The sequence below is a fragment of the Bufo gargarizans genome, chromosome 10 (assembly GCF_014858855.1).
Source record: "Bufo gargarizans isolate SCDJY-AF-19 chromosome 10, ASM1485885v1, whole genome shotgun sequence".
Classification (NCBI taxonomy): Eukaryota; Metazoa; Chordata; class Amphibia; order Anura; family Bufonidae; genus Bufo; species Bufo gargarizans.
Window position 1 is genome coordinate 26,940,921 of NC_058089.1, and position 26,080 is coordinate 26,967,000.

Genomic DNA, 26,080 nt, shown 5'->3' on the forward strand with positions numbered 1-26,080 from the left:
GGCGGAGGAGGGGCGGCAATGAGAAGAGAGGGGCGGAGGAGGGGCGGCACCACGGAGGAGGGGCAGCAATGAGAAGAGAGGGGCGGAGGAGGGGCGGCAATGAGAAGAGAGGGGCGGCAATGAGAAGAGAGGGGCGGCAATGAGAAGAGAGGGGCGGCAATGAGAAGAGAGGGGCGGCAATGAGAAGAGAGGGGCGGCACCACGGAGGAAAGGCGGCAATGAGAAGAGAGGGGCGGAGGAGGGGCGGGCGCACTGCGCCACCAATGATAGGTTTATTTCCACACAGAGCGGCGCCCAGCGATGTCTCAGCACTCACCATTAGTCCTGGGCGCCGCTCCGTTCGCCTGCAGTGCGCCATTACTGTCTCCTCTCCTGCTCCACATGCTGCTGATTACTATCGGAGCGATGGGAGGAGACATCAGCTTCACTAGTGGGCGTTCCTTTTCCCTGCGCTGCGATTGGACAGCGCTACAGCCAGGGAGAAGGAACGCCCACTAGTGAAGCTGATGTCTCCTCCCATCGCTCCGATAGTAATCAGCAGCATGTGGAGCAGGAGAGGAGACAGTAATGGAGCACTGCAGGCGAACGGAGCGGCGCCCAGGACTAATGGTGAGTGCTGAGACATCGCTGGGCGCCGCTCTGTGTAGCCAAATAGTGAAAGTCTGGAGTCCCATATAGTAGTCAGTCTTTAACACATACAGGAGGCGGGTGCTGGCAGCAGAATCGCATTGCCGGCACCCTGCCCCTGACAGGGAGCTGCGATCAGCGGCAGTTAACTGCCGCTGATCTGCCAGTACCCGCCTCCTGTATAAAGGGGTAATTATCATTGGTGGTGCAGTGTGCCCCCCAACCCATTAAAATCATTGGTGGCACAGTGCGCCGGCCCATCTCAACCCCCCAGTATTAAAATCAGGGACCTCTCCCCTCCCCTCATTGGTGGTGCAGTGGCAGCTTCTGATCGGAGCCCCAGCAGTGTAATGCTGGGGCTCCGATCGGTTACCATGGCAGCCAGGACGCTACAGAAGCCCTGGTTGCCATGGTAACATCCCTGATGCTGTGTGCACAAAGCACAGAGCAGCAGGGACAGTGTGAAGTCCTATTCACCCTGATAGAGATCTATCAGGCTGAATAGGAAAAGGGATGAAAGATCCCAGGTTCTAGCCCCTAAGGAGGGGAAATAGTTATTAAATAAAAAGTGTAAAAAAAAAAAAAAAAAAAAAAAAAAAAAAAACACTAAAATATGAAGTATAAATCACCCCCTTTTCCCAATTTCACATATAAAATATATAAATAATAAACATATTACGTCGCCACGTCAGAAAAGTCCAAACTATTAAAATATAAAAAAAATCTAGGTGGTGAATGCCGGAACAGAAAAAATAAAATAAAAACTGCGCGATTCGCCATTTTTAAAAATGAGGAATGCACGTGGCTTTTTTTGTTTATTTTTTTTGCGTGGTATCGAATGGTATCGAGTATCGCAATACTTTTTCATGGTATCGAAACCAAATCAAAAATTTGGTATCGCAACAACTCTATCATCAACATCCGATTTCCGGGACTCCGATTCCCGGCAGCCCTGCTGATCAGCTGTTTGAGGAGGCCGCGCTTCACACAAGCGAGTTTTCTGCGCGGGTGCGATGCGTGAAGTGAACACGTAGCACCTGCACTGAATCCATGAGTGCTATTTTTTTTCACGCATCAGTTCTGCGTTGCGTGAGAATCGCAGCATGTTCTATATTCTGCGTTTTTCACGCAGCCTGGCCCCTTAGAAGTAAATGGGGCTTTAGTATAAACCGCAATCAATGCGTTTTTCACCAATGGTTGCTATTGTTGTTTGTGAACATTTCACGCACATTTTTCCATCACATTATTGCTCATCTCCAGGGGTTATGGCCAATGCTGCAGCGCAGATACGAGGTGGCCGGAACGGGAGCGGCTGCACACGTGTGCCTATGTGTCCTCTAACAGTCCCGGCCACCAGAGAGACCGGTGCTTTTTCCTATAGTGTGCAAGCACGTCCACCGCTGCTCAATTGCAGGGTGGTCGTAACCTGTGGACACGAGCAGTGTATAATGTGGTGGAGAAATGAATCCAGCCAGCAAAATGAGAAAATACGGACAATCAAAATACATTAGTAAGTGCCTGGATTCACTTTCTCTACATGAGAAATGCCATTGAAGTGAGACAGCCCCTTTAACCCCCCCCCCCCCCCCCGCCTTAGCGGTAATCTCGAGTGTGACTCGGGGTTAACCTTTACTGCCAGAAGCGGTAACCCTGAACCGCAAAACACCGACGCGGCCGACACTTACATAGAAAAGTCCTCAGCTATTTTCTTGTGGAGCCGCGGACCAGAAGTTTGCGTTCGTGCTCAGGAAATGCAGATGCGGACAGCACACTGTGCACTGTCCGCATCCATTCCTGCCCTATTGAAAATTAATGGGGCCGCACCCGTTCCGCTAAATTCCGGAACGGGTGCGGACCATTCATACTGACATCTGAACCAGAAAGTCCCGCTGCGAGTCGGGCGGCGCATGAGGCACAACTGGGAGGGAAATTCAAATCAATAAACGGACGTACAGTACACACAAACAGTGATACAGATTTGTCCCTAGGGATCATTCTCTAGTGCCCTGCCTGTCCTTTTACTGTCATTTCTGTCTGGAAATGTTTTGGCCATGGCATCAATTGAGTGCAAAAGCAGATAAATGACAGCGACAGTGACTTAGAAGTACTCGCTGAAATGCCTCATCCGACACAAATGACGAATCTGCACCTGAGCTCAGCGATGTGCGAACCTGGTGCCCTATTGACTGTGGTAAGGGTCAGCCAGCGCCCCCAAGATTCCTGTTTACTGGAACACCTGGTATCAAAGTAGACATTGAGCACAACAACCCCTTGGCATACCTACCTACAATTATTTCAGAAAAAATTCTTAGGAGACAAACCAGTACAAAGAGCAACAATCCGCTTACTCTGCGTCACAAGTTTTCAAGAAGCAGAAAGTGGGAACCGGTGACCAAAGACGACAATTGGAAATTTCTGGGCCTAATAATACTTCAAGGAGCAGTGGGAAAACCCCTGCAGAAATGGTATTGGACCACTAAAAAATTACTTGCAACTCAATTTTTGGGCTCCGTCATGTCAGTACAGTTTTTCCTCGATTATGAAATTTTTTCACGTCACAAACAACGAAGAATTTGATGAAGCTACTCATCCGGCACCAAAACTAAAGTAAATTTGGGAAATATATCAAATGATTGTAAAAGCATTTCCAACAGACCTATGTGCCAGAAAGAGACATCAGCATAGAGGAAAGTCTAATGGCCTACAAGGGACGGCTCAGCTGGATACAATACATCAAAGAGAGCACGATTTGGCATAAAATCCTATATGCTCTGCGAATCGTCAACTGGCTACATTTGGAATTCAGTTATATACACTGGAAAAGGCACAACATTCAATCCAAAGTACAGCGACTATGGAATGTCAACATCTTCCGTCCTCGCACTCACTGAACCACTGCTAAATCAGGGCTATTGTGTAACAACCAAAAACTTTTATACATCTCCCGAACTTTAGGAGTTTCTTCTAAAAAACAAAACCGATGCCTATGGAACCGCCGTGATATGCCATCAATGTTTGGCAAGAAGAAGCTGAAAACTTGAGAAATGTCAGAAAGGCAAGATGATGGCACTGCGTTGGCATGACAAAAAAGATGTGTGCCTATTGAGTACTGTTCATAATACCTCGACTGTTATGTAAACACGTAGTGATAGACCACCATAAAACCATGGGAGGTGTCGACAGAGCCGACCAAGCAATTACATTCTACCCATCAATGTAAGAAGATCTTCAGGCATCTCCTTGAGCAAAGCTTGTGGAATGCCTACATTCTGCACAGAGAAGAGTGACAAGACCTCTGGTTCATCCCGACTTCATTTGAAAAGGATCTTTGTGAGCCACCAAACACCATCAATGGCTGTGAATAGACCTGGACGTCGTGCTGTTGATGTTGTCAACCCGCAATGCCTGACTGGTCACTTCATGGACTACATCCCACCAACTAAAAAAAAAAAAAAGCAGCGCCTACAAGGACGTGCGTGGTTTGTTGCTCAAAGAGATGATAACGGAAAGAGAATCCGAAAGGAAACCCGGTTTTATTGTCCAGATTGTGACGTCGGACTTAGCGCAGTCCCACGTTTCAAAATGTTTCACACCCTGGAGGTTTACTGAACCAGCATGCAGGGTCCATTATTCCAGGGACTAGTGATGATGCACCCTTGTTTGACAAATTGCAGTGTTTTTTATTTGATTACATTACTGAATAATTTTTTTTATTGTATTAACTATAATTTATGATTTTGTGTTTCAAACTTCATCATACCTGGAATGTTTACTAGACTTTTGTTTAGACGGATTTAAGTGAGTAAAGCTACTTTCACACTCGCGTTTGGTGCGGATCCGTCATGGATCTGCACAGACGGATCCGTTCAGATAATACAACCGTCTGCATCCATTCAGAACGGATCCGTTTGTATTATCTTTAAAGGGGTTCTGCATTTTTTCCTCTGGATAGATCATCAGCTTCTGATCGGCAGGGGGCCAACACCCGGGACCCCCACCGATCAGCTGTTTGATAAGGCAGTGGCGCTCCAGCAGCGCCGCGGCCTTCTCACTGTTTACCGCAGGCCCACTGACGTCACGACTAGTATCAACTAGGTGGCGGGGCTAAGCTCTGTTCACTTGAATGGAGCTTAGCCCCGCCCACGCTAGTTGATACCAGTCGTGACGTCAGTGGGCCTGCGGTAAACAGTGAGAAGGCCGCGGCGCTCCTGGAGCGCCGCTGCCTTCTCAAACAGCTGATCGGCGGGGGTCCCGGGTGTCGGACCCCAGCCGATCAGAAGCTGATGATCTATCCAGAGGATAGATCATCAGTTTAAACAAAGTGCAGAACCCCTTCAACATAGCCAAGACGGATCTGTCTTGAACACCACTGAAAGTCAATGGAGGACGGATCAGTTTTCTATTGTGCCAGATTGTGTCATAGAAAACGGATCCGTCCCTATTGACTTACATTGTGTGTCAGGACGGATCCGTTTGGCTTAGTTTCGTCAGACGGATACCAAAACGCTGCAAGAAGCGTTTTGGTGTCAACCTCCAAAGCGGAATGGAGACTGAACGGAGGCAAACTGATGCATTCTGAGCGGATCCTTTTCCATTTCAGAATGCATTAGGGCAAAACTGATCCGTTTTGGACCGCATGTGAGAGCCCTGAACGGATCTCACAAACGGAAAGCCAAAACACCAGTGTGAAAGTAGCCTAATTCCTAAGAATGACAGGCCTACAATATAAAACAACAAATTTCCATGCAAAACAATGTACCGCTTTGGGTACAAAGTTACTGACATACTCAGACCGCCAGGGAGGTTCATGACGCTTCCCATTAAGACATATACAATAGATGCAATCAAACAGAGGCCAATACCACAGACGTCATGTATATAAAGGCGTTATACAGCTGGACTGCATGTTTAAAACAACTTTAATGGATGCAGGATTCGGCCTTACCTGAAAGGTTTAGAAACCTGAGAGCTAAATTTTGTAAATTCCCCTGGAGCCGTCCATTCAGTTCCAACCTAAGGTAGGCAAGAAAGGAGTCGGGTTAAGATTGTGTTGGATAAGTTTGTAGGTGGAATGTGTAGACATTGTATTCTACATCACATGTAAAAAAAAAAAAAAATAATAATAATTATCTTGCTGCGCGATCACGCCCGGCATATGGTTACAGATTTCTAGGGGGCGTAAGTCGCAGGTCTACAAACGGCATTTCTTGATTAACACTAATTGCCTTGCTCCAAAGAAAGGCAGAAGCAAAAAGCACAGCGAGACAGTGGTGAGAAATCCAGTTTCATAAGAAATTCATGGCATACTCTAGAAAATTCAATCAGATCAACTCTCGGGATAAATCCCTGCCGTGTCCTACACCAATTATAGCGACATACACAATTTATTACAAGAATTGATTGTGTTACGCTGGCATCGGGAATGAATCATCTTTAATGAAAAATGCTTCCAGGGTGCCCTCGCTATTAGCATGGGCCTGCAGACACGGCAAATCTCGGAGCTAGAATATACCTAGAGAAGAAATACTAAATCAGATGGCCTCCCCCCCTTTGTAAACTGGGACACCTATAAGTATTCGGTACAAAACACCGTACACATATCTGCCGACAAAACTTACTGAAAACTCAAAATATGTAAAGGAACGTTCTAGGCCAGGCATTGCCAACCTACGGCTCTCCAGCTGTTGTAAAACTACAACTCCCACCATGCCCTGCTGTAGGCTGTCTGGACATGCTGGGAGTTGTAGTTTTACAACAGCTGGAGAGCCGCATGTTGGCCATCCCTGCTCCAGGCAAAACGTATGCACTGTGTCTGGCTCAAACCTGCCAGAGTCGGGGATAATTCCTGTGTCACGCACCGCTCCCTCAGACCGTGAAAGAGGCATAACACAGCAGATAGAATTAAAGGGGTCTTCCCATCACAGACAATGGGGGCAGAGGTGGGACCCACACCTACGCGGAGAACGGAGCGGGTAAAGAGGTGGCTGGAGGAGCCCGGTTTCCCAGGGTCCGGCCACCGCCAATCATTCTCCCCTGCCGGATTCTTCTAATGCTAGTGTGAAAGTACCCTAAAAATGGGAGTGCACCGCGCTTGTGCGGCCACCGCTCCCATAAATTTCTATGGGGCCGATATAAATAGCAGAGCCAGCAATCGGCTATTTTCGATGGCCCCATAGAAGTGAATGGAGGATGGTTGCGCCCTCCACCACCTTTCCCCGCTCCGTTTTTGGTGTAGGTGTGGCTCCCAGAAGTCGGACCTGCACCTATCAGACAATGAGGGCACCTATCAGACAATGAGGGCATATGCTAGGAATATGCCCCCATTGTCTGTGATGGGAATACCCCTTTAATGCTCTCTCCTTTAAGTAATACTAATGCACTGTGGTGAAGACACTGAAAAATTTGGACCAGTTTTGTCTGCAGTGCTCCCTTAGGACAGAGTAAAACCACACAAGGTTTATTTTCTGCTGCGGGTTCGCTGGGGAAACGCATCAAATCAAGTGTGGAATCGGTGGCAAAATCTGAGTGTGTTACATGTGGCTCTATCACGGATGCGGATCTGCCTATTCTTCACAAAGGGTGAAATCCGCAATGGAAATCCAAAGTATAAAGTGACAAGCTGCGGATTTAAAATCTGCACCACAGCTTCACGGGCATCAGCAGATCCTTCCCTATGACACTGGCTGACCTGTAACATGTGCGCTTGGCAGCTGAAGGCATCTGTGTTGGTCCCATGTTCATTGCTGAAAGTAAACGAGCCTCTAGGAGCAATGGGGGTGTTACCATTACACCTAGAGGCTCAGATCTCTCTGCAACTGCTGCACCATCTGCCCTTAGATTGACAGGACCAGGCAGTGAAAATGTCACAATGCCTGCCCCTGTAAATCACAGTGGAGTGGGTGTGGCACTTGCAGAGAGAGCAGAGCCTCTAGGTGTAATGGTAACGCCCTCGTTGCTCCTAAAGGCTCATTTGCATATCATAAAACATAATTTTTCTCAGCAATGCGGGCACATATGAACATGGGACCAACACAGGTGCCTTCAGCTGCCAAGCGCACATGTAACAGGTCAGCCAGTGTCACAGATGCCCTCTAAAGAGGTTTTTAAGCACATAGATATGGATGACCTATTCTCAGTATAGATCACCAAAATTAGAGGAGTGGGGGTCCAACTCCCAGCGGCTACACTGATCAGCTGCTTCTGGCAGTGCCATAAACCATACAGTGTGTGGTAGGTTCCAACACCTCTAGCGCAGCTTAGCTCTCATATGTGTGAATGGAAGCTGAGCTGCAGGACAGTCCGGCACGTCGACTATACAGTGCACAGGGCTTTCCGCCGTTTAGTTTCCGATGCCAGCATCTGACCAGAACAGCTGGACGCTGTTGGTGCCAAGTGTAGGACCCCCGCGATAGCTCTTCAATAATAAGTCTCAGAAAAGTCCTTTAACCCCTTCAAGACACAGCCTTATTTCACCTTAAGGACCAGGTCATTTTTTGCAAATCTGACCAGTGTCACTTTAAGTGCTGATAACTTTAAAACGCTTTGACTTATCCAGGCCGTTCTGAGATTGTTTTTTCGTCACATATTGTACTTCATGACACTGGAAAAATTAAGTCCCAAAATTAATTTTTTTTTTGCATAAAAAAATACCAAATTTACCCCAAATTTGGAAAAATTTGCAAATTTCAAAGTTTCAGTTTCTCTACTTCTGTAATACATAGTAATACCCCCAAAAATTGTGATGACTTTACATTCCCCATATGTGTACTTCATGTTTGAATTATTTTGGGAATGATATTTTATTTTTTGGGGATGTTACAAGGCTTAGAAGTTTAGAAGCAAATCTTGAAATTTTTCAGAAATCCATTTTTTAGGGACCACTACAGCTCTGAAGTCACTTTGCGAGGCTTACATAATAGAAACCACCCAAAAATGACCCCATTCTATAAACTACACCCCTCAAGGTATTCAAAACTGATTTTACAAACTTTGTTAACCCTTTAGGTGTTGCACAAGAGTTATTGGCAAATGGGGATGAAATTTGAGAATTTAATTTTTTTGCCTAATTTTCAATTTTAACCCATTTTTCCCACTAACAAAGCAAGGGTTAACATCCAAACAAGACTATCTTTATTGCCCTGACTCTGCTGTTTACAGAAACACCCCAAATGTGGCCGTAAACTACTGTACGGCCACACAGCGGGGCGTAGAGTGAAAGGTGCGCCGTATGGTTTTTGGAAGCCAGATTTTGCTGGACAGTTTTTTTGACACCATGTCCCATTTGAAGCCCCCCTAGAGTAGAAACTCCAAAAAAGTGACCCCATTTTAGAAACTACGGGATAGGGTGGCAGTTTTGTTGGTACTAGTTTAGGGTACATATGATTTTTGGTTGCTCTATATTACACTTTTTGTGCGGCAAGGTAACAAGAAATAGCTTTTTTGGCATCGTTTTTTTTATTGTTATTTACAAAATTCATCTGACAGGTTAGATCATGTGGTAATTTTATAGAGCAGGTTGTCACGGACGCGGCGATACCTAATATGTATACATTTTTTTTTATTTATGTAAGTTTTATACAATGATTTCATTTTTAAAACAATTTTTTTTTTTAGTTTCTCCATAGTCTAAGAGCCATAGTTTTTACAGTTTTGGGGCGATTATCTTAAGTAGGGTCTCATTTTTTGCGGGATGAGATGACGGTTTGATTGTTACAATTTTGGAGTACATGCGACTTTTTTGATCACTTTTATTATCTTTTTTGGGGTAGTAAGGTGGGCAAAATTTCAATTTCATCATAGTTTTTTATTTTTTATTTTTATGGCGTTCACCGTTCGGGAAAAGTAACATGACCGTTTTATAGATCAGGTCGTTACGGACGCGGCGATACCAAACATGTGTAGGGAATTTTATTTTTCTCATGTTTAATCAGTGATAAATGTGTTTTTTGAATTTTACTTTTTTTTAACTTTTTTCACTTTTTTTTTTGACCCAGACCCACTTGGTTCTTGAAGATCCAGTGGGTCTGATGTCTGTATAATACAGTACAGTACAATATATATTGCACTGTACTATATTTTACTTACACTGAACAGATCTATGCTTTCAGCATAGATCTGTTCAGCACCATGGACAGCAGGACGCCTGAGAGGCGTCCTGTTGCCATGGGAACCTTCCCCGTCTGCTCAGTTATGTTCAGAACTGCGCAGACGGGGAAGGGTAAGGACGGGGCTCTGGGGGGGCTGTCTGGGAGCTCTCTCCCTCTCCCATCGGGGGCTGCAAAGGTACAGCAGCCCTCCGATTGGAGAGGGAGGGAGCTCCCTGAGCTGTTAACCTTTTCCATACCGCGGTCCGTACGGACCGCGGTATGGAAAGGGTTAAACGGCTGACATCGCATCACCGATGTCAGCCGTTTATACCAGGGTGCCAGCAATGTGCTGGCACCCTGGTATAACCCACTAGAAGCCAACGATAATTATAATGGGAGGCGGGCGGGGGATCGCCTCCCGCAACTGCCACACCGCCCCGCACCGCCCACAAACCGCCCCCTGCACCCCGCCACATAAATGGAATTCAGGGGTGCAGGGGGGGGTAAAAAAAAAAAAATCGATTTGGGGCAATTTTTAGGTTTCTGATCCCTGCGGTCAGGGACCGCAGGGATCAGAAACTACATTGAGCGATCGCCCATAGGGGGGGGGGTGCCTAACTACCCGATCGCCGATACGGGGGTCACAGGACCCCCCTTCGGCATTGAGCCTGAGTGCCTGGCTGTGTGTAACAGCCGGCACTCAGCGCTGTCACCATGTCTGCAGACATGGTGACAGTTAAATGGGATGAGGAGTATACTAGTCATGGAGCGCTAAGTAGCAGTGCTCCATGACTAGTATACATATGTCAGGTACTGTAGATTGTCACTCTCTCCTTCTCTGATCGCTTCCCTGACAGGAATGGGGACGATCAGAGAAGGAGGGGCACACAGTCCCTCCCTAACCCCCCCTTACCTGCCCCGATGCGCTGCGATTGGTCCCTCTGCAGTATTGGACCAATCACAGCGATCGTGGGCGGGTCAGGGGTCTAATACAACTCCTTCCGGCTTCTAGGGTTGCCTAGCAACCCCAGCACGCCGGCTTCACTGAATCTTCAGCGCTTATGTCCCTGCGCTGACAGTGAAGCCGATCACGTACATGCACGTGGGGATGCGGTGAGGCACCACATTCCCCCACGTACATGTACGTGATGTTGCGTGAAGGGGTTAAAATTCAACTGAAAAATATGCAGCAAATCTTTAGTGAAATACAAGTGCGTCCCGATTTGTTGCCGATTTTGCTGAAAATGTCACCCTGTGCGTTTCAAAGGATAAAATCCATGGTGGAAATGTCAGCATAAGGTTTTATGTAGCGTGAGGATGAAATTTGTTTAAATCTTATCCACTCTGCTGCCCACAAATATCTGCAGCATATATGTCTGATGTGGACGAACGCTTACAATTCAGTAATATTGGGGGGGAGGGGGGAAGATTCGGGATGAAGGATCACCCATTCTACCTGTCCACATTTCTGTTGAAAGGGGTTATACAAGTGACATCTATCAATTTTCTCCAACCTGTGGCTCTGCAGCTGCAGCCAAACTACAACCCTCAGCATTATGTAGTTTCACGACAGCTGAAGAGCCACGGGTTGGAAACCACTGCTAGATACTGGGCAGCTCACATTTAGAAAACCCGTAAAAGCAGAACCAGCTAAGGGTTCCTTTTCACACTAGCGTTAAAGTTTTCTGGTATTGAGTTCCATTCTAGGGGCTCCATACCAGAAAAAAATAAAATAAAAAAAACGCTTCAGTTTTGTCCTACTGCATTCTGAATGGAAAGCAACTAGTTCAGTATGCATCAAGATGTCTTCAAGTTCAGTCCTTTTACGGTATTTGGCCGGAGAAAATACCGCAGCATGCTGGATCCGGCATTAATCCCCATTGAAATGATCCTGTACCAAGTGTTCTGGAATAACGGATCCAGTTTCCCGGTCTGCGCATGCGCAGATCTTTAAATCTGTGAAAGAGAAATACTGGATCCGGTTTTCCAGACGACACCGGAGAGACTGATCCGGTATTGCAATGTATTTGTTAGAAGGATCCGGAAACAAATGATATCCGTTTGCATATGGATTTCCGGATCCGGCAGGCAGTTTCCTGCAACGGAACTGCCTGCCGGAGTCTAACGCTAGTGTGAAGGTGCCCTAAAAATATATCATAAAATCTAAATATAAAAATAAATATTTAAAAAATAAACCACATCGCTATGTGTGGTTGATAATGTACAACCCTAGCACTCACCCTCCCAACAGAAGCAATCAGTTGGGCACTGGATGGGCTTTCCTCCGTGCTCAGCCAAAACTCTGAGTTATCTTCTGAGGACACAGCAAACTGAAAGTCCCCTGCAGGAGACAAAAGAAGCAGGTGAGACAAGGGAGGAGTATGGCGGGCTCTGTATCACAGGCTACCTTCGGGATTTTATAACTAGGTGAGAAGAGGGAAGAACATCCTTATGTACTAAAAAGATCTTCAGTTCTTAATCAATCCCTGTGTGCCGCAGAGCGGGCGATGACTGTACTGAATCAATTAGGAAGCCTGTGGAGGGATCATTAAAGAGCCCTCTACAATATCCGGACATGGCCAATATCTCCTACAGGGACAACATGCCGGTAATTAACAAAGCCACCACTGCAGCCAGGATTCTGATCAACCTAACAGACAACATAGTTTGCAGCAGTAACATGGGCTCCATCACTTTAAGGGCTAAGTCACACGACCGTATGGGTGCGGGGTCCACAAATACACAGGCACCGGCCATGTGAACTCCAAGCTCCACGATCTGCAACATACGGCAGGACAAGACATGTCATATCTTTTGCGGAGCGGAGAAAGGGCTTTCGATCCGTGTCTCCGCTCCGCAAAAGGTAGGACATGTCCTGTCTTTTGCAAATCGCGGACCCATAGCATAGAGTTCACATGGCTGGTGCCAGTGTATTGTGGACCCGCTGTTTGCAGTCCGCAACATGGGCACCACGGCCGTATGGTCATGTGCATGAACCCTAATCAGTTTTTTTTTTAAAGGGGCAGAATGGCCCAAATAAAAAAAAATCTTCCCAATCCCCTGCCCATGACGGTCTCTTTACTTCATGGTCCATCTAGACAGCGATTGCCTCAGAGGTAACCTGTGTGTTATGACGGGCCAGGAAGTAGGACCCTGGAAGTGCGAGCAGTGGGGGGGAAATCAGTGAGGTGAGCATCATTTCTGTATTTTTCATGACCCTTTTCTTTTTAAATTATGAGCAGAATATTTGGGTATTCTGGTGGCAAATAAGCTACGGAGCAATACTCAATGTCAGGCAGCAGCTGCAAAAGCAGATTTAAGTGCAGAAAAAGATAGATAAAAACCTGTGATCCCAATGTAACATCACCCTTTATAAATCCCTCCGGAGGCCACATCTTGAATACGGGATTCCGTTTTAAGCTCTATATAACAAAGTAGTAGTAACCTATGATGCTGTGCGCACGATGTATGCCGCTCCGGCACATATGGCCCGCTCACGGACCGTATATCTCGGAGGGCGTACGGTCGTGTGCATGAGCCCTTACTAGAAATATTTCACAGGTCACACCCACCATCCTTGAAAGGGTGAATGTACCCAAATATCCTCAGTCCGTAATTCTTCCACTTAGGTGACACGGCTAGTTTAGTGATGGTGGTGCGAGTCTACAGAAGGAGAAAAAAAAAAAAGACCGAGGGATGAGAGAACGGAGGAGGGTCGGAAAAAAGAGGAGATCTTTGGTGAACGAATACTTACATGAGGATACAGGGGGAAATGTAGGTTGGCCTTCAGGTGCAGCACTGATCCACCACACCAGTCCTCAAAGACATGAAGGTTCACTTTGCCCTTGTACTTGAGGAGAAAAGGGATTTCATTCAGAGATGAATCTGCTTCCGATCGAGGACAATTCCTTACATTACTGATGCTACAGCAAATGACTGACCCCCTAGAACAAATACCCGCATTCATAACGTTGCCTAAAGCTTTAACCCCTTAAGTACCGAGGCAATTTTGGGTTTTCATTTTTTTTCTCCCCATGGCAGAAATTTAATGTACAATGTCTGTTATTGGAAAAACAATCACCCAGAGTCTTATTTTATTTCATACCCCTCAAAAATGATAAAGAGTATTATTATTCCTCCGGAAAAAACGTAGAGCAACCTCATGGGGTTACATCGGTTGGACCAAGCTGATCAGACACTGGTGGCATGTGTCCTGGTGAAGTGCCACCAAATGTGCATGCTTTGCTACGTAGCTAGGGAAGAGTTTGGAAAAACTCAGCGAGAACAATGTCATGGCATCCATATTTGTCGTCCAGTTTTCACAGATCCTTGACAGAAGACACACATTTACTGGAAATCTAGATGGAAACGCTCTTCCATCAGCATTTACCTGCCTGTGATTAGGTTCCCTACAGTCTTCCTAAGAAAGGACACAGGACATCTAGGTCCCATACGGTAGACCACGGCTTAATTCCACCGCTCTGATCACATCAACCCTTCTTTACAATATTATCTGTACCATGAAAACACCTACCTTCTCATCCCAGGGCAAAGGAGTGTCAGTGAGGTTCACCTGTTCTAGGCTAGGGTACAAGTGGTGGCTTCTCTTCCATCCGAGGGCGTCAACCTGAAGGGACGAGAGAATGGTTGAATAGTCTTGACGGCCCAAAAGATTACCATTTCCTTTAGAGCTCTTTCACACGAGTGGATGCCATGCGGGTAATCCACTGCGTGAAAGAGAGCCAAGCCCCGCTCCAGACAGCAGAGACACGGAGCATTAACATGAATGATGTGACCTTTTTACTACAAAATCACAGTGAGATAAAGTTGTCACCTTAATTTTGTAGTAAAAAGATCACAGAGAGGCACGGAGCGTTATCAGTCATGTTAATGCTCCGTGTCTCTGCTGTCCGGAGCGTGGCTTGGCTCTCTTTCATGCAGCAGATTACCTGCACGGGAGCCACTCGTGTGAAAGAGCCCTTAGAAAACCAACCCGGTGCCTCTTACCGTAGGAAGTTCCTCACTAGAGTCCCCTGCTTGGGAGTGAGGAGGAGAGGCCTGAACCTTCCCTGTCTTTCGGGCGGGATCGGTTCCTTCAACTCTTTCTCCATCTGGTCAAATAAAATATTTGCAGCAAGGTTAATCTAACGCACCCATAGAGAATGATCGTTAATGCACCAATACACTGATGACTGCATATACAGTATATGTTGCACTGAATTTTAAAGGGGTTGTCCAGCTTTGTGGACTTTAACCATCGATAGCAGCTTGTTGTACCTGTAGCAAAAAAATAATCATACTTGCCTTTTCTTTAGTAGTCTTCCAGTCCCTGGCCTGTAAACTTCTAGCTAGACGGAGTCATGTGCACTGCTGCAGCCAATGACTGGCCTCAGCAGTGATGTGTCCTCAAGTGATCCAGCACATGACGTGTCACTTAGGGATACTTCACCACTGAGACCACTCTTTGGCTGCAGTAGCGTACATGACCCTATCCGAAAAAGAGTTCACCAGCTGAGGGCCAGGGTCCCAGGGAGCTAAAACGGAGCGGTGGGGAGCATGATTTTTCAATAGGTACAAAATTCTACTGTTGTTAGTTCTTGAAGTTAATGAGTTGGAAGAACAAAAAATGGGCAAGTGTAAGGACCCGAGTGACTGAAGGGGTTTCCAGTACTTAGATCATCAGGTTAGGCCATCACTATCAGATCGGTGCGGGGCTGATTGAGCGTCTGTGGGATGTGCTAAAAAATGAGCCCATACAAAAGGAAGTCCCACCTCACAACTTACTGGACTAGATTGTCCCACGAAAAATATTCTACAGTTTTCAAACCAGCACCTGGATCTGAATACTTTTGTAATTGCATGTAATTACAAATTTAGCATAGCCACTGAGTTATTTAATAATATGTATCTGTATAGCGCCACCTGCTGTTTGAGTTCCGTTTTTTTTAATTAATCCTTTGCCCTGCTCACTGAGATGGCCGCACATGCTCAGTTTCATCCTTCAACTACTTCCTGAGCTGTGATAGGGAGAGCTGAGACACGCCCCCTGAGCTGCAGCAGAAAAGACACGCCCCTGAGCTGCCAACTTGATATAAATCTAGCAGAGCAATGAATGAGGAGATCTCTGGATCCATGTGAGGTACAGGGCTGGTTCTAGCTTTGTTAGAAAGAGGTTGTCATGCACTGTACGATGTCCGTTTTTTTTGTTGTTGTTTTTTTACATTAATCAGGAGATAACCCCTTTAAAGGATGTGTTGCTAACAGACTGGTAGTAGAGGACACCCTCAGAGGTCTTGTGGGGTCACAGCTGATATGGCAGGTTGAGGGGGAACCACACAATATTAGGCGTTTTAATATTATTTATTTTATGCACTTATATAGCCATACTATATTCTGCCGCGCTTTACAGACATTAGCATCAAGCTGTCCCCAATGTGGCTCACAATCTAAGTTCCCTATCAGTATGTCTTTGGCGTGTGGGAGGAAACCCAACCGAACACGGGGAAAACATACAAACTCCATGCAGATGTCCTTGGTCAGATTCAAACCTAGGACACCAGCGCCAACCGCTGAGCCACCATGCTGCCCTAATTATTATGGCTGATCGCTGTATATTTTGCTGGCGTCCGCTGTGCTGCCCTTCTAAGCTTTTATTGCTGAGCAACTCCTTGCTGGCAGGACTGAGATTATTCCTGACACTACAGGTCCGCTCACACCACCGTCCTGTGTTGGGAGATCAGCGAGCCATATTAGACACACATACGGACATGAACTGAAATTCCATTAAAACCTGACTTTTATTATTTATTAAAAACAATCGGAACGTCCACAGGATGGGAAACATAACAAAAACACTTCTCTGACGAGTTTCTGACCACTACAGGTCCTTAAATCATAGATGACGTATGCTGTGGTGTTCAGAAACACATAGAAGTGAAAGGAGGACGCGCCCCCTGATTAGTATAAAGAAGACAAAAACGTTTGTAAAGATAAAATCAACGTGTGTTAAAAGTTAAAAACACTCAATAATTCAAGATAAAGTCATGTCCACGGATGATTCTCTTTGGAAACGATGTATCTTACATTAACAGTGTTTTCTGATATCGCCACATCTCCGTGGAACTGTGACCCTTTCTATACCAGAAAAACGAAAACTGGATAAAATCGCTTTGTCACATTAGTATTTCCCGCCCCATGAATGTGCTCGCCGATCCTGCATTTTAATTGCCGCCTCGTACATCCTACATAGGACAAATTGCAGGCTGTGCACACTGGGGGTCACTTACAAAGACCGGCTTTTTACTCCCTCTTTGTACTAATGAGGGAGCGTGTCCTCCTTTCAATGGTATGTTTCAACAAGACCACAACACACTTCGTCTTTGATTAAAGGGGTCATATCGCTAGGATATGCGCCCATTGTCTTATAGGTGCACCTATATCGAGAACAGGGCCCTTCAAGTGAAGGAGGGCACACTGCGCATGCGCAGCCGCCCTCCATTCATTTTCTATGGAGCCGGTGAAAATAGAGCGCTGGCTCGGCTATTTCTGTCGGCCCCATAGAAATGAATGGGAGCCGGGGCCGTGAATGCGCGGTACGCTCCCATTCATTCTATGGGGAGCCGGCTTGGTGGTGGCCGGAACGGAGTCCTCCAGCCACCACCTTTGGGGGCTCCGTTCTCGATTTAGGTGCGGGTCCCAGCGGTGGGACACGCACCTATAAGACAATGGGGGCATATCCGTAGTGGTCAGAAATGCATCAGAATTTTTTTTATTTTTTTTTTATGCTTCCCATCTGCTGTCGGTTTTAATGTAAAAATAATAAAAAGTCAAATTTTATTGGAACTGGAGTGCTGGATCACAACTGGATTAGTTATGGTAAAGGGCTCATGCACACGACCGTATGCATTTTGCGGTCCACAAAAAACGGATCCGCAAAAAAAATACGGATGACGTCCATGTGCATTCCGTATTTTGTGGAACGGAACAGCTGGCCCCTAATAGAACAGTCCTATCCTTGTCCGTAATGTGGACAATAATAGGACATGTTCTATTATTTTGCGGAATGGAAAATTTCAGTCCACAAACAATGGATCTGCAAAATATGGAAGCCTTCCGTGTGCATTCCGTATTTTTCTCACTCTCATCACTAGAAAGTTCTATTCTCATCCACAATATAGAAAATTACTATTAGAAAGATCCTATGAAATGTTATTTATTTGAAATCTCTTCTTATTAAATATTTCTTTATAAAGAACAGGAGATGCTCGATAATTTGCAGAATGACCCCACAGAAAAGAAACGATGTGTGCATGGCCCCTTAGAAATGAATGGGTCAGTGTGTAATCTGCAGACAAAAATAAATAAATGCAGAGTACGGTTGTGTGCACGAGGCTGTGAACTGCGGATGACTGTGTGCAGTGAACTGCAACTGAAAGACACAACGCAAATACACGAATATAGCAGCAAAGAGGCCGATAAGGTAAAGCAAGCAATCTAGAGTGGATCTTGCTTGCAGCGGACTGTCAGCAATCAAAGCTTAACCCGTTCCCGACTGCCTGAGGGCTTACGTCCACGAACGTTAGGGCTCTGTGCCCGTATTGTGGACTTGAATGGGTCCGCGATCCGCAAGATATGGCCAAAGCGAAGGCAGGGATCGGAAACCTAGGTAAACGCTACAAATTGCTTCAGTGTCCGTGCCTCTGCATCGCAAAATATCAACTATTTGTTGTCCACAACACGGGCATGGTGCCCTTATGATCGTGGGCATGAGGGCTTACATGTGTGATATATATATATATATATATATATATATATATATATATATATATATACATACATATATACATATACATATATACATATACACACACACACACACACACACACATACATACATACATACACACACACACACACATATATACACGTCGGTGGTCAAGACTTTAAAAATGGCACCCACTTGCGTGAGCAGCAGGAGCCATAGCCGCCGGGTTCCTGCTGTTTTAAACAGCAGGCACCTAAGGCTAAAGTCCACGACTGGTGGTAATGCCGATCGCTAACTTTAAACCCTTCAGATGCCGTGGTCACATTTGACCTGGGAGGTTAAAAACCGGGAGCCGGATGTAGGAAAAAAAGGTCTGGAGACCCTCTTAGGATCACTACACAAATTTTGGAAAAGAAGCCAGAAAGACAACACACACCACCAAATGAACAACAATGCCAGTAGCATTAAAAAACAAACAAAAAAAAAAACACTTGTGTATCCTGCATTTCATATTTTCCATAGACCTACAGATAACATCTGCTGTGGAATTTTTACAGCAAAAAAAACAAAACAAACACTAAAAGTGAAGAAAGACCCCAGCAAAAATGTGTGAAGGTGTGAAAGCCCCCGCAAACTTTTATAGGCAAAAATCATCTAGATCCTGGGTTATCGGGCGCAGCGCCCTGGAGGATCATGGCCCTCAGGGTTCTGTAATGCAGTTTATTTCCGTAGAGGATACTCGTCTTCGAAACAGTAAGAAAGTCCGGCCTATTTGTGTTCCAAATCTGCCTGTAATTATAGTTGTGCTTTCATTGCTGCCAAATTGGAAGATCCATCTTGTTGGTTTTTCTCTTTTTTTTACAGCCAAATCACAAATCTAAAACAGTCACAATGCAGCAAATCGCAAACCATTCACACGACTTGTATGAAACCTGCCCTGGCCATGTGGTCCTAGCCCAAAGCTGTCCATCCATATGGCTACTTTCACATTAGCGTTAGCAGGGTCCAGCAGACCCCGACAGGCTGTTCCACTGCCGGACCATCCGTACTAACACTAGCCCACGTGTGCTGCCGGAAGTCCGCTCTTACCGCAGTACGGCAAACATCAGTCCAGCCCCCCCAGTTTTGGCAGGAGTAGCTGGCCATGTAAATCCTCCCATCACCGCGGATGTCAGGGAAGATCAGGATCAGGCAGGTGGACCGCCCAAACTTTGTTCTGACATAAGCCACTACCTTGCAGCAGCTTTCTCCTCTCTCCCGATAGAGAAGACATGCATGCTCGGCCAAGCATACATGTGTATGGTGGTATCAGGAGATATAGCCGTCTTCTGCTTACATAACACAGTCAGTGTTCAGCAAGTCTCCACAGTTATGTAAACGGAAGACAGGGGGACATTGCTAAGGCTCAAAATGGGCCACTTTACAGCCATTTTTCTAATAGGAATGTACGATTTCAGTAATTAAAGTAGATAAAAAAAAACTGGTCAGTATCACCGCACCTACACATTACAAAAATGTAAAAAAGAATGACAGTTACACTTTAAAGCCTCATGCAAAACACGGATGACGTCCGTGCGCCTTCCGCAATTTGTGGAACGGAACAGGGGGCCCATTATAGAGATGCCTATTCTTGTCCGCAAAACGGCAAGCGCAGTACCACGGCGCTGCGTGCGCCCTCAGGGGTAAGAAAATCTGGCGGTCTTTTGTCTTGTTAAGTCTCCTTACCCTCACACTGCACACGCGCGGATTGTAAAAATCTCCTTACCCTCACTACACAGCGCGCTTCAGATTCATTGCTGGCTGGCTTCGATCAGGATCAGGTCGGTCTCTCCATGCACCCAGCGGATGGCTGATAGTGCTGGGAGCATGGAGAGACCGACCTGATCCTGATCGAAGCCAGCCAGCAATGAATCTGAAGCGCGCTGTGTAGTGAGGGTAAGGAGATTTTTACAATCCGCGCGTGCGCAGTGTGAGGGTAAGGAGGATTTAACAAGACAAAAGACCATCAGATCTCCTTACCCCTGAGGGCACACGCACGGTATCCATGTGCGCGTCCATGAGTCAACGCTCACTGTAATTTTACCTCACCCATGCCCTGGTACTGCTCTTGCGTGGAGGTGCCGTGCCTTGGTACTGCGCTTGCGCCGAGGCTCCCCCCCCCCCCGAAGTTACGTGGGGTAAGGGAATCTGACGAGGTAAGGTTTTCTGACAGAACATTTGATCCAAAACACGGCACAGCTATGACGTGTGGCAGTAGCCTAAGGCCACCTGCGCTTGAGTGCGGGTGAACGCACATAAGATTTGCACAAATTTCTGTGCGTTTCTACAGCATATCTGCACCAAAATCCCCTATTACTAGTTGCAGATTTTAGGTCAGATTGGATGCAGATCTCACCGTTCCGTTTAAAAAGGGGGAAATCCGCAGATAAAACTGCAAACATAATTGACATGCTGCAGATTTGGGAATCCGGACGAATGGTCAGTTTCCGTACGGAAAAGTCTACATGAGATTAGTGTAACATCATACACTTTGCTGGTACTGTACTACGCGGCAGTTTTTCCACAACATGTGCAAGTGGCCTTAGTGTTCCTAACTTCCTGCACACAATGCAGATGACGTGCAGTTTTTCAATGCAGATTTTTGAGCAGAAAAAAAAACGCAGCATAGTAGAGGGCCAGCAAAGTGAACAAAATTTGACAAATCTCATGTACATTCTGTGCACCTGCTGTAGAGAGGTTTTCTTTATGGACTTAAATGTAGTTGGTAATATAAACGGAAAACCTGTAACAAAAAAAAAAAAAAAAAAAACAACACAATAAATAGTGCAGATTTAGGGTACTTCACTCTTGAGTTGTGAGGATCCAGCAGGCTTATGATGTCAGGATGTGGTGTATTATGACGGGATGCTGTGTGGTGCAGGAAAAGAACTCCCAAGTGGCGGTGGTGTCCAGAGCCGGAGAGGGAAATTATTTATTTTTATCCGATCTGAGGTCTGATTAAACACTGGAGGGAGGTGGATCTGATCCACAAAAAATACGGATGACGTCCGTGTGCATTCCGTATTTGGCGGAACGGAACAGCTGGCCTCTAATAGAAGCAGATCCATTAAAATGAATGGTTTCACATATGGTCCGCAAAATAAAACCAGAAAGAAAATACGTTCGTGTACATGAGCCCCAACACTGGGGGGGGAATCTGAGGTCTCATTAACTTTGGGGATCTCTGATCTAGGGTCTGATTAACATAGTGGGGGTTCTGATTTTAGGTCTTATTTTGCTCCTCTAAAACCTCGCTGAGTCTTATGGTCCGATGCTCAGCCCTACGAAATGCACCGAAAAAGCAAAAAGCTCAGCTCTTCAGCCAGGAAGGAGTTAATGAGGCATCCCAAACACACAGGCGGTCTCTTCCTGGCACTCGGAGAGACTGTGAGCGTGCCCAGACTAAATAGAGACTGCTCTGAATGGAAGTCTTTCATCGTAAAACCCCCTCCAGTCTCAGTTTGGAAAACATAAACCAGGAACCGTGAAGCCAATCACTTCTAAAGGGGGCTCAGCTAGTCACCGAAACCCCCCAACCCCAAATATACACATCAAAGGCAGAACATCTCCCGCTTCTGCGGAGCGACTACCGAGAATGACCTGCATTTCTTCTAAAGTACAACATGTCAGCACTTGCTGAGTAAATCCAAACCTAACGGTGCTAAGAATAAACTGCCCGCACAGTCGCCCCCATCCGCCCAGCGCCGCTGCAAGAAAGAAGGTGCTGCTTCATACACGGCTTAGGATTTATTCGACTTTAGAGCTCGTTCACACAAACGTTTATTGCGTTCGGTATACAGCCCGTTTTTTTTAGCGGTCCATATACGGAATCATTCATTTCAATGGTTCCGCCAAAAATAAATAAAAAATGTGCTTAGTATGCATTCTGTTTCTGTATTTCCGTTCAGAGATAGAACATGTCCTATTATTGCCCGCAAATCACGTTCTGTGGCTCCATTCAAGTCAATGGGTCCGCAAAAAAAAAAAAAAAAAAAAAAACACACATACGGAATGTACTCCGTATGTCTTCTGTATCCGTTCCATTTTCCAGGAACCATCTATTGAAAATGTATGCCCAGCCCAATTTTTTCTATGTAATTACTGTATAGTGTATATGCCATACAGAACAACGGAATGGAAACAAAAAAAACGGAACAGACTTGTGAAAAACGGACCGCAAAACACTGAAAAAGCCATACGGTTGTGTACATGAGCCCTTAGTCTGTGGAAGTGTCTTATTCTGAAGTACGCACCGCATGTGAAATAAAAAACACATTCTACTTTCCAACGATACCGCCAAGTGCCGATTCCGCTCCCCGTGGCTGCTGTTCATTAGCTGCAGCCATTGTAATACCGACCTCCGAAAGACGTGGCGCCATGTCCCCAAAACATAGCAACTGTAGTTCAAAGCAGTGGCTCACAGCAAGAATAGAAAGGTCAAAGGATTTTAATCTCCTTCAAGAAAACTCCTTTAGGGTACATGCGGAAAAACCGCAGAATACTACCTTAATCTGATACACTTTGATGGTAGACAAACCTCTTTACACTTTCCTGTGTGGAAACCGACCTGCATGAGGATTTTGTGCGATTTTTTTTGTTCGTATTTCACCCTTTTCAACAGAAGGGTGAGATCTGCGGAAAATCTGCACCAAAAAAACGTAATTAACACACGTGTGGAAACACACAGAAATCCGCAATAAATTTTTTTTTTTTTTTTAATAAAATTTAAAAAGTACGGATTTTCTTTGCGTTAACCGGCACCTGTGTGCGGGTAACCTTAGGTTGCCTGCACATGTCGCAGATTACATGCGGTTTTTCTGAGCGGATTCTCGTGTCATACAGTATCAGCAAAGTGTGTGCGAGAAGACAAATCGCATGCACCCTTTGCTTTTTTAATTCCATGTGAGGATGGATTCATTTTTTCATCACATTATACACTGCTCGTTTCCGTGGCGACGACCACCCAGCAATCCGGCAGCGGTGGCCGTGCTTGCACACTATAGGATAAGCTCCAATCTATACGCACTCCCACTGTCCCAGCCACCATAGTGGCCGACACTTTCCTATAGTGTGCAGGCACGGCCACCGCTGCTGGATGATGGTCGGGTATAGAGACCACAAACCGGTTTGATTATAATCAGTATAAAGTCTTCCCTTCACTGAATATATGATAGGAGTCACAGTACTACAAATACATGCAGCAGGCACAGTCCTGAAGTGCTTCATAGAGGAGGCTTATCCCAAAAAGCTGTGTACAGGAGGTGGCCATCATGGTGGTCCTCACTGAGTCTCTTTCGATAGATAGCATCTTCCCAGATGACTAAGGGCATGCAGTCCTAGATCGGATGGCCAGTCCGTCACAGTAGTGTGTCTGGTGCCAGAAGCAATAATCCAGACCACAGGAGGTAAAGTCTACATATAACCCTCATGGTCCTCAACCCTCTGCAATAATTCAGAGTCTCTCTCTCTCTCTCTTTCGCAAAGTTGTGTTTCTGGTAGCTTTCACTCACAGGAATGGCGTGTTCCTAGAGAAGCATCTGTCTTGGAAGCAGCACACACTAAACAGGTCTTCAGTGAACAAAGCATTAACCCTTAAGCAGTGAACCACTGGGTCACTGCATCTGGTCCTCCCGACCACTGTTTCTTTTCCTGGCTGCAGCAATGATGTTCCGTGCACACAGGTCATCGTTGCAGCCAATCATTGGCCTCATCAGTGAAGTTCCATGTACTGGTGAGGGCAGCGATTGGCTTGCAGGGTGACCTATGTGCAAGGTACGCCACTGCAGCCAGCCAGATTACATCAGCACATGTACATGCGATGCCAGAGTTTTTATTTAGCACAGACAACCCTTTAAAGGTCCTCTGTCAGCAGATTTGTCCCTATGACACTGGCTGACCTGTTACATGTGCACTTGGCAGCTGAAGACATCTGTGTTGGTCCCATGTTTATAGGTGCCCGCATTGCAGAGAAAAATTATGTTATACTATATGCAAATGAGGGTCTTGGAGCAACGAGGGCGTTGCTGTTACACCTGGTGGCTCTGCTCTCTTTGCAACTACTACACCCTATGTACTTTTATTAAAAGGACCAGGCAGTGAAAACGTCATTACCCCTGCCAGTCCCTGTGGAAGTGCAGAGGGCGCGGCAGTTGCAGAGAGAGCAGAGCCTCCAGAAGTAACAGCAATGCCCCAGTGTCATAGGCACAAAACTGCTGACAGATGCCCTTTAAGGAGTTAACCCAGGAGCCCTCAGACTGCAGTGATGGGATGCAGCAGCGATTGCTGATGATAATCACACTTACTTTACAGAGGAGTTGTCCTCTTTTCTGACACGACGGTCTGAATACTTGTATTCCCCATGAATTAGCGAGTATCTTTTCTTAGAACTTTGCATTGCGCCATTTCTTTATTATTCCTTTTTAGGAATAAATTGACAACTAGGTGTTACGAGATGGTGGTATGTGCCAACACAATCCGACATTACCTTAGTAAGGCTACTTTCACACTAGCGTTCAGGTCTCCGCTTGTGAGTTCCGTTTGAAGGGGCTCACAAGCGGCCCCGAACGCATCCGTCCAGCCCTAATGCATTCTGAGTGGACGCGGATCCGCTCAGAATGCATCAGTCTGGCAGCGTTTGGGCTCCGCTCAGCAAGCGGACACCTGAACGCTGCTTGCAGCGTTCGGGTGTCCGTCTGGCCGTGCGGAGGCAAGCGGATCCGTCCAGACTTACAATGTAAGTCAATGGGGACGGATCCGTTTGAATATTACACACTATGGCTCAATTTTCGAACGGATCCGTCCCCCATTGACTATCAATGTAAAGTCTGGACGGATCCGTCTGAGGCTACTTTGACACTTCCATATGGATCAAATAGTTTTTTTTTTTTTTACACAATAAAAGCACACAGAGCTATGGGCACTGGGTATTGCGGATGTGCTAGCGGCGATCTAGCAACCCATGTCCTCAGCTCTATACACAAAATCCCGGTGACAGGTTCCCTTTAATTATAAATATATGCCAAAATACCGTTCACTAGTTATAATGGCTTGTTTTGTCTGGGGAGCAATCATTAGGAGAATAAAATGGCTGCTGTCCTATTAGTACACAAAAAACCTGTCCTAGTCATACAGGAGCACTAGTTACTTTGCCTTATCCTCCTCTCTGTAGTAATCAGCAGCAGCAGCACTTGTATGCAGTCTCCATTACCACAGTGTCCTGTCCAACCTCTCTGTACTTCATGACTCCTCATTAACTCCATTCCCACAGAGATTCAGCTGAAGATCTTATCTGTATTCAGGATCATAATTCCTAACAAGTGGAGCAGAGGAGGATGTGGCAGCTCTTTAGCTCAGTGTCCTGAAGTAACTAGTGCTCCTGTATGACTAGGACAGGTTTTTTGTGTACTAATAGGACGAAATCACAGAAGTATAGTGGCAAATATGGGGGAACTGCTCAAACCCCAAACACTGTAGCGTGTTTCTCATTGGGGGAGCAGTCCCACCGCTCGTGGACTGCAGCAAACAATGCGTACAATGGAGGATGCCGGCGCGGTCCACATGCACC

At 46.0% G+C, this 26,080-nt stretch overlaps 1 protein-coding gene across 2 annotated transcripts in view; it reads right to left on the reverse strand.

The window, feature by feature from the left end:
* Window positions 1-26,080, reverse strand: part of B4GALNT4 (beta-1,4-N-acetyl-galactosaminyltransferase 4) — a 75,216-nt gene that overhangs the window by 43,390 nt on the left and 5,746 nt on the right. For both annotated transcript variants that reach the window (XM_044269998.1, XM_044269999.1), the window contains 6 exons: window positions 14,721-14,824; window positions 14,248-14,340; window positions 13,468-13,563; window positions 13,286-13,376; window positions 11,954-12,054; window positions 5,573-5,640 (listed from right to left, as the gene is read on the reverse strand). In XM_044269998.1, the coding sequence (XP_044125933.1) occupies window positions 5,573-5,640; window positions 11,954-12,054; window positions 13,286-13,376; window positions 13,468-13,563; window positions 14,248-14,340; window positions 14,721-14,824 (553 nt within the window). The remainder of the gene's footprint in view (window positions 1-5,572; window positions 5,641-11,953; window positions 12,055-13,285; window positions 13,377-13,467; window positions 13,564-14,247; window positions 14,341-14,720; window positions 14,825-26,080) is intronic.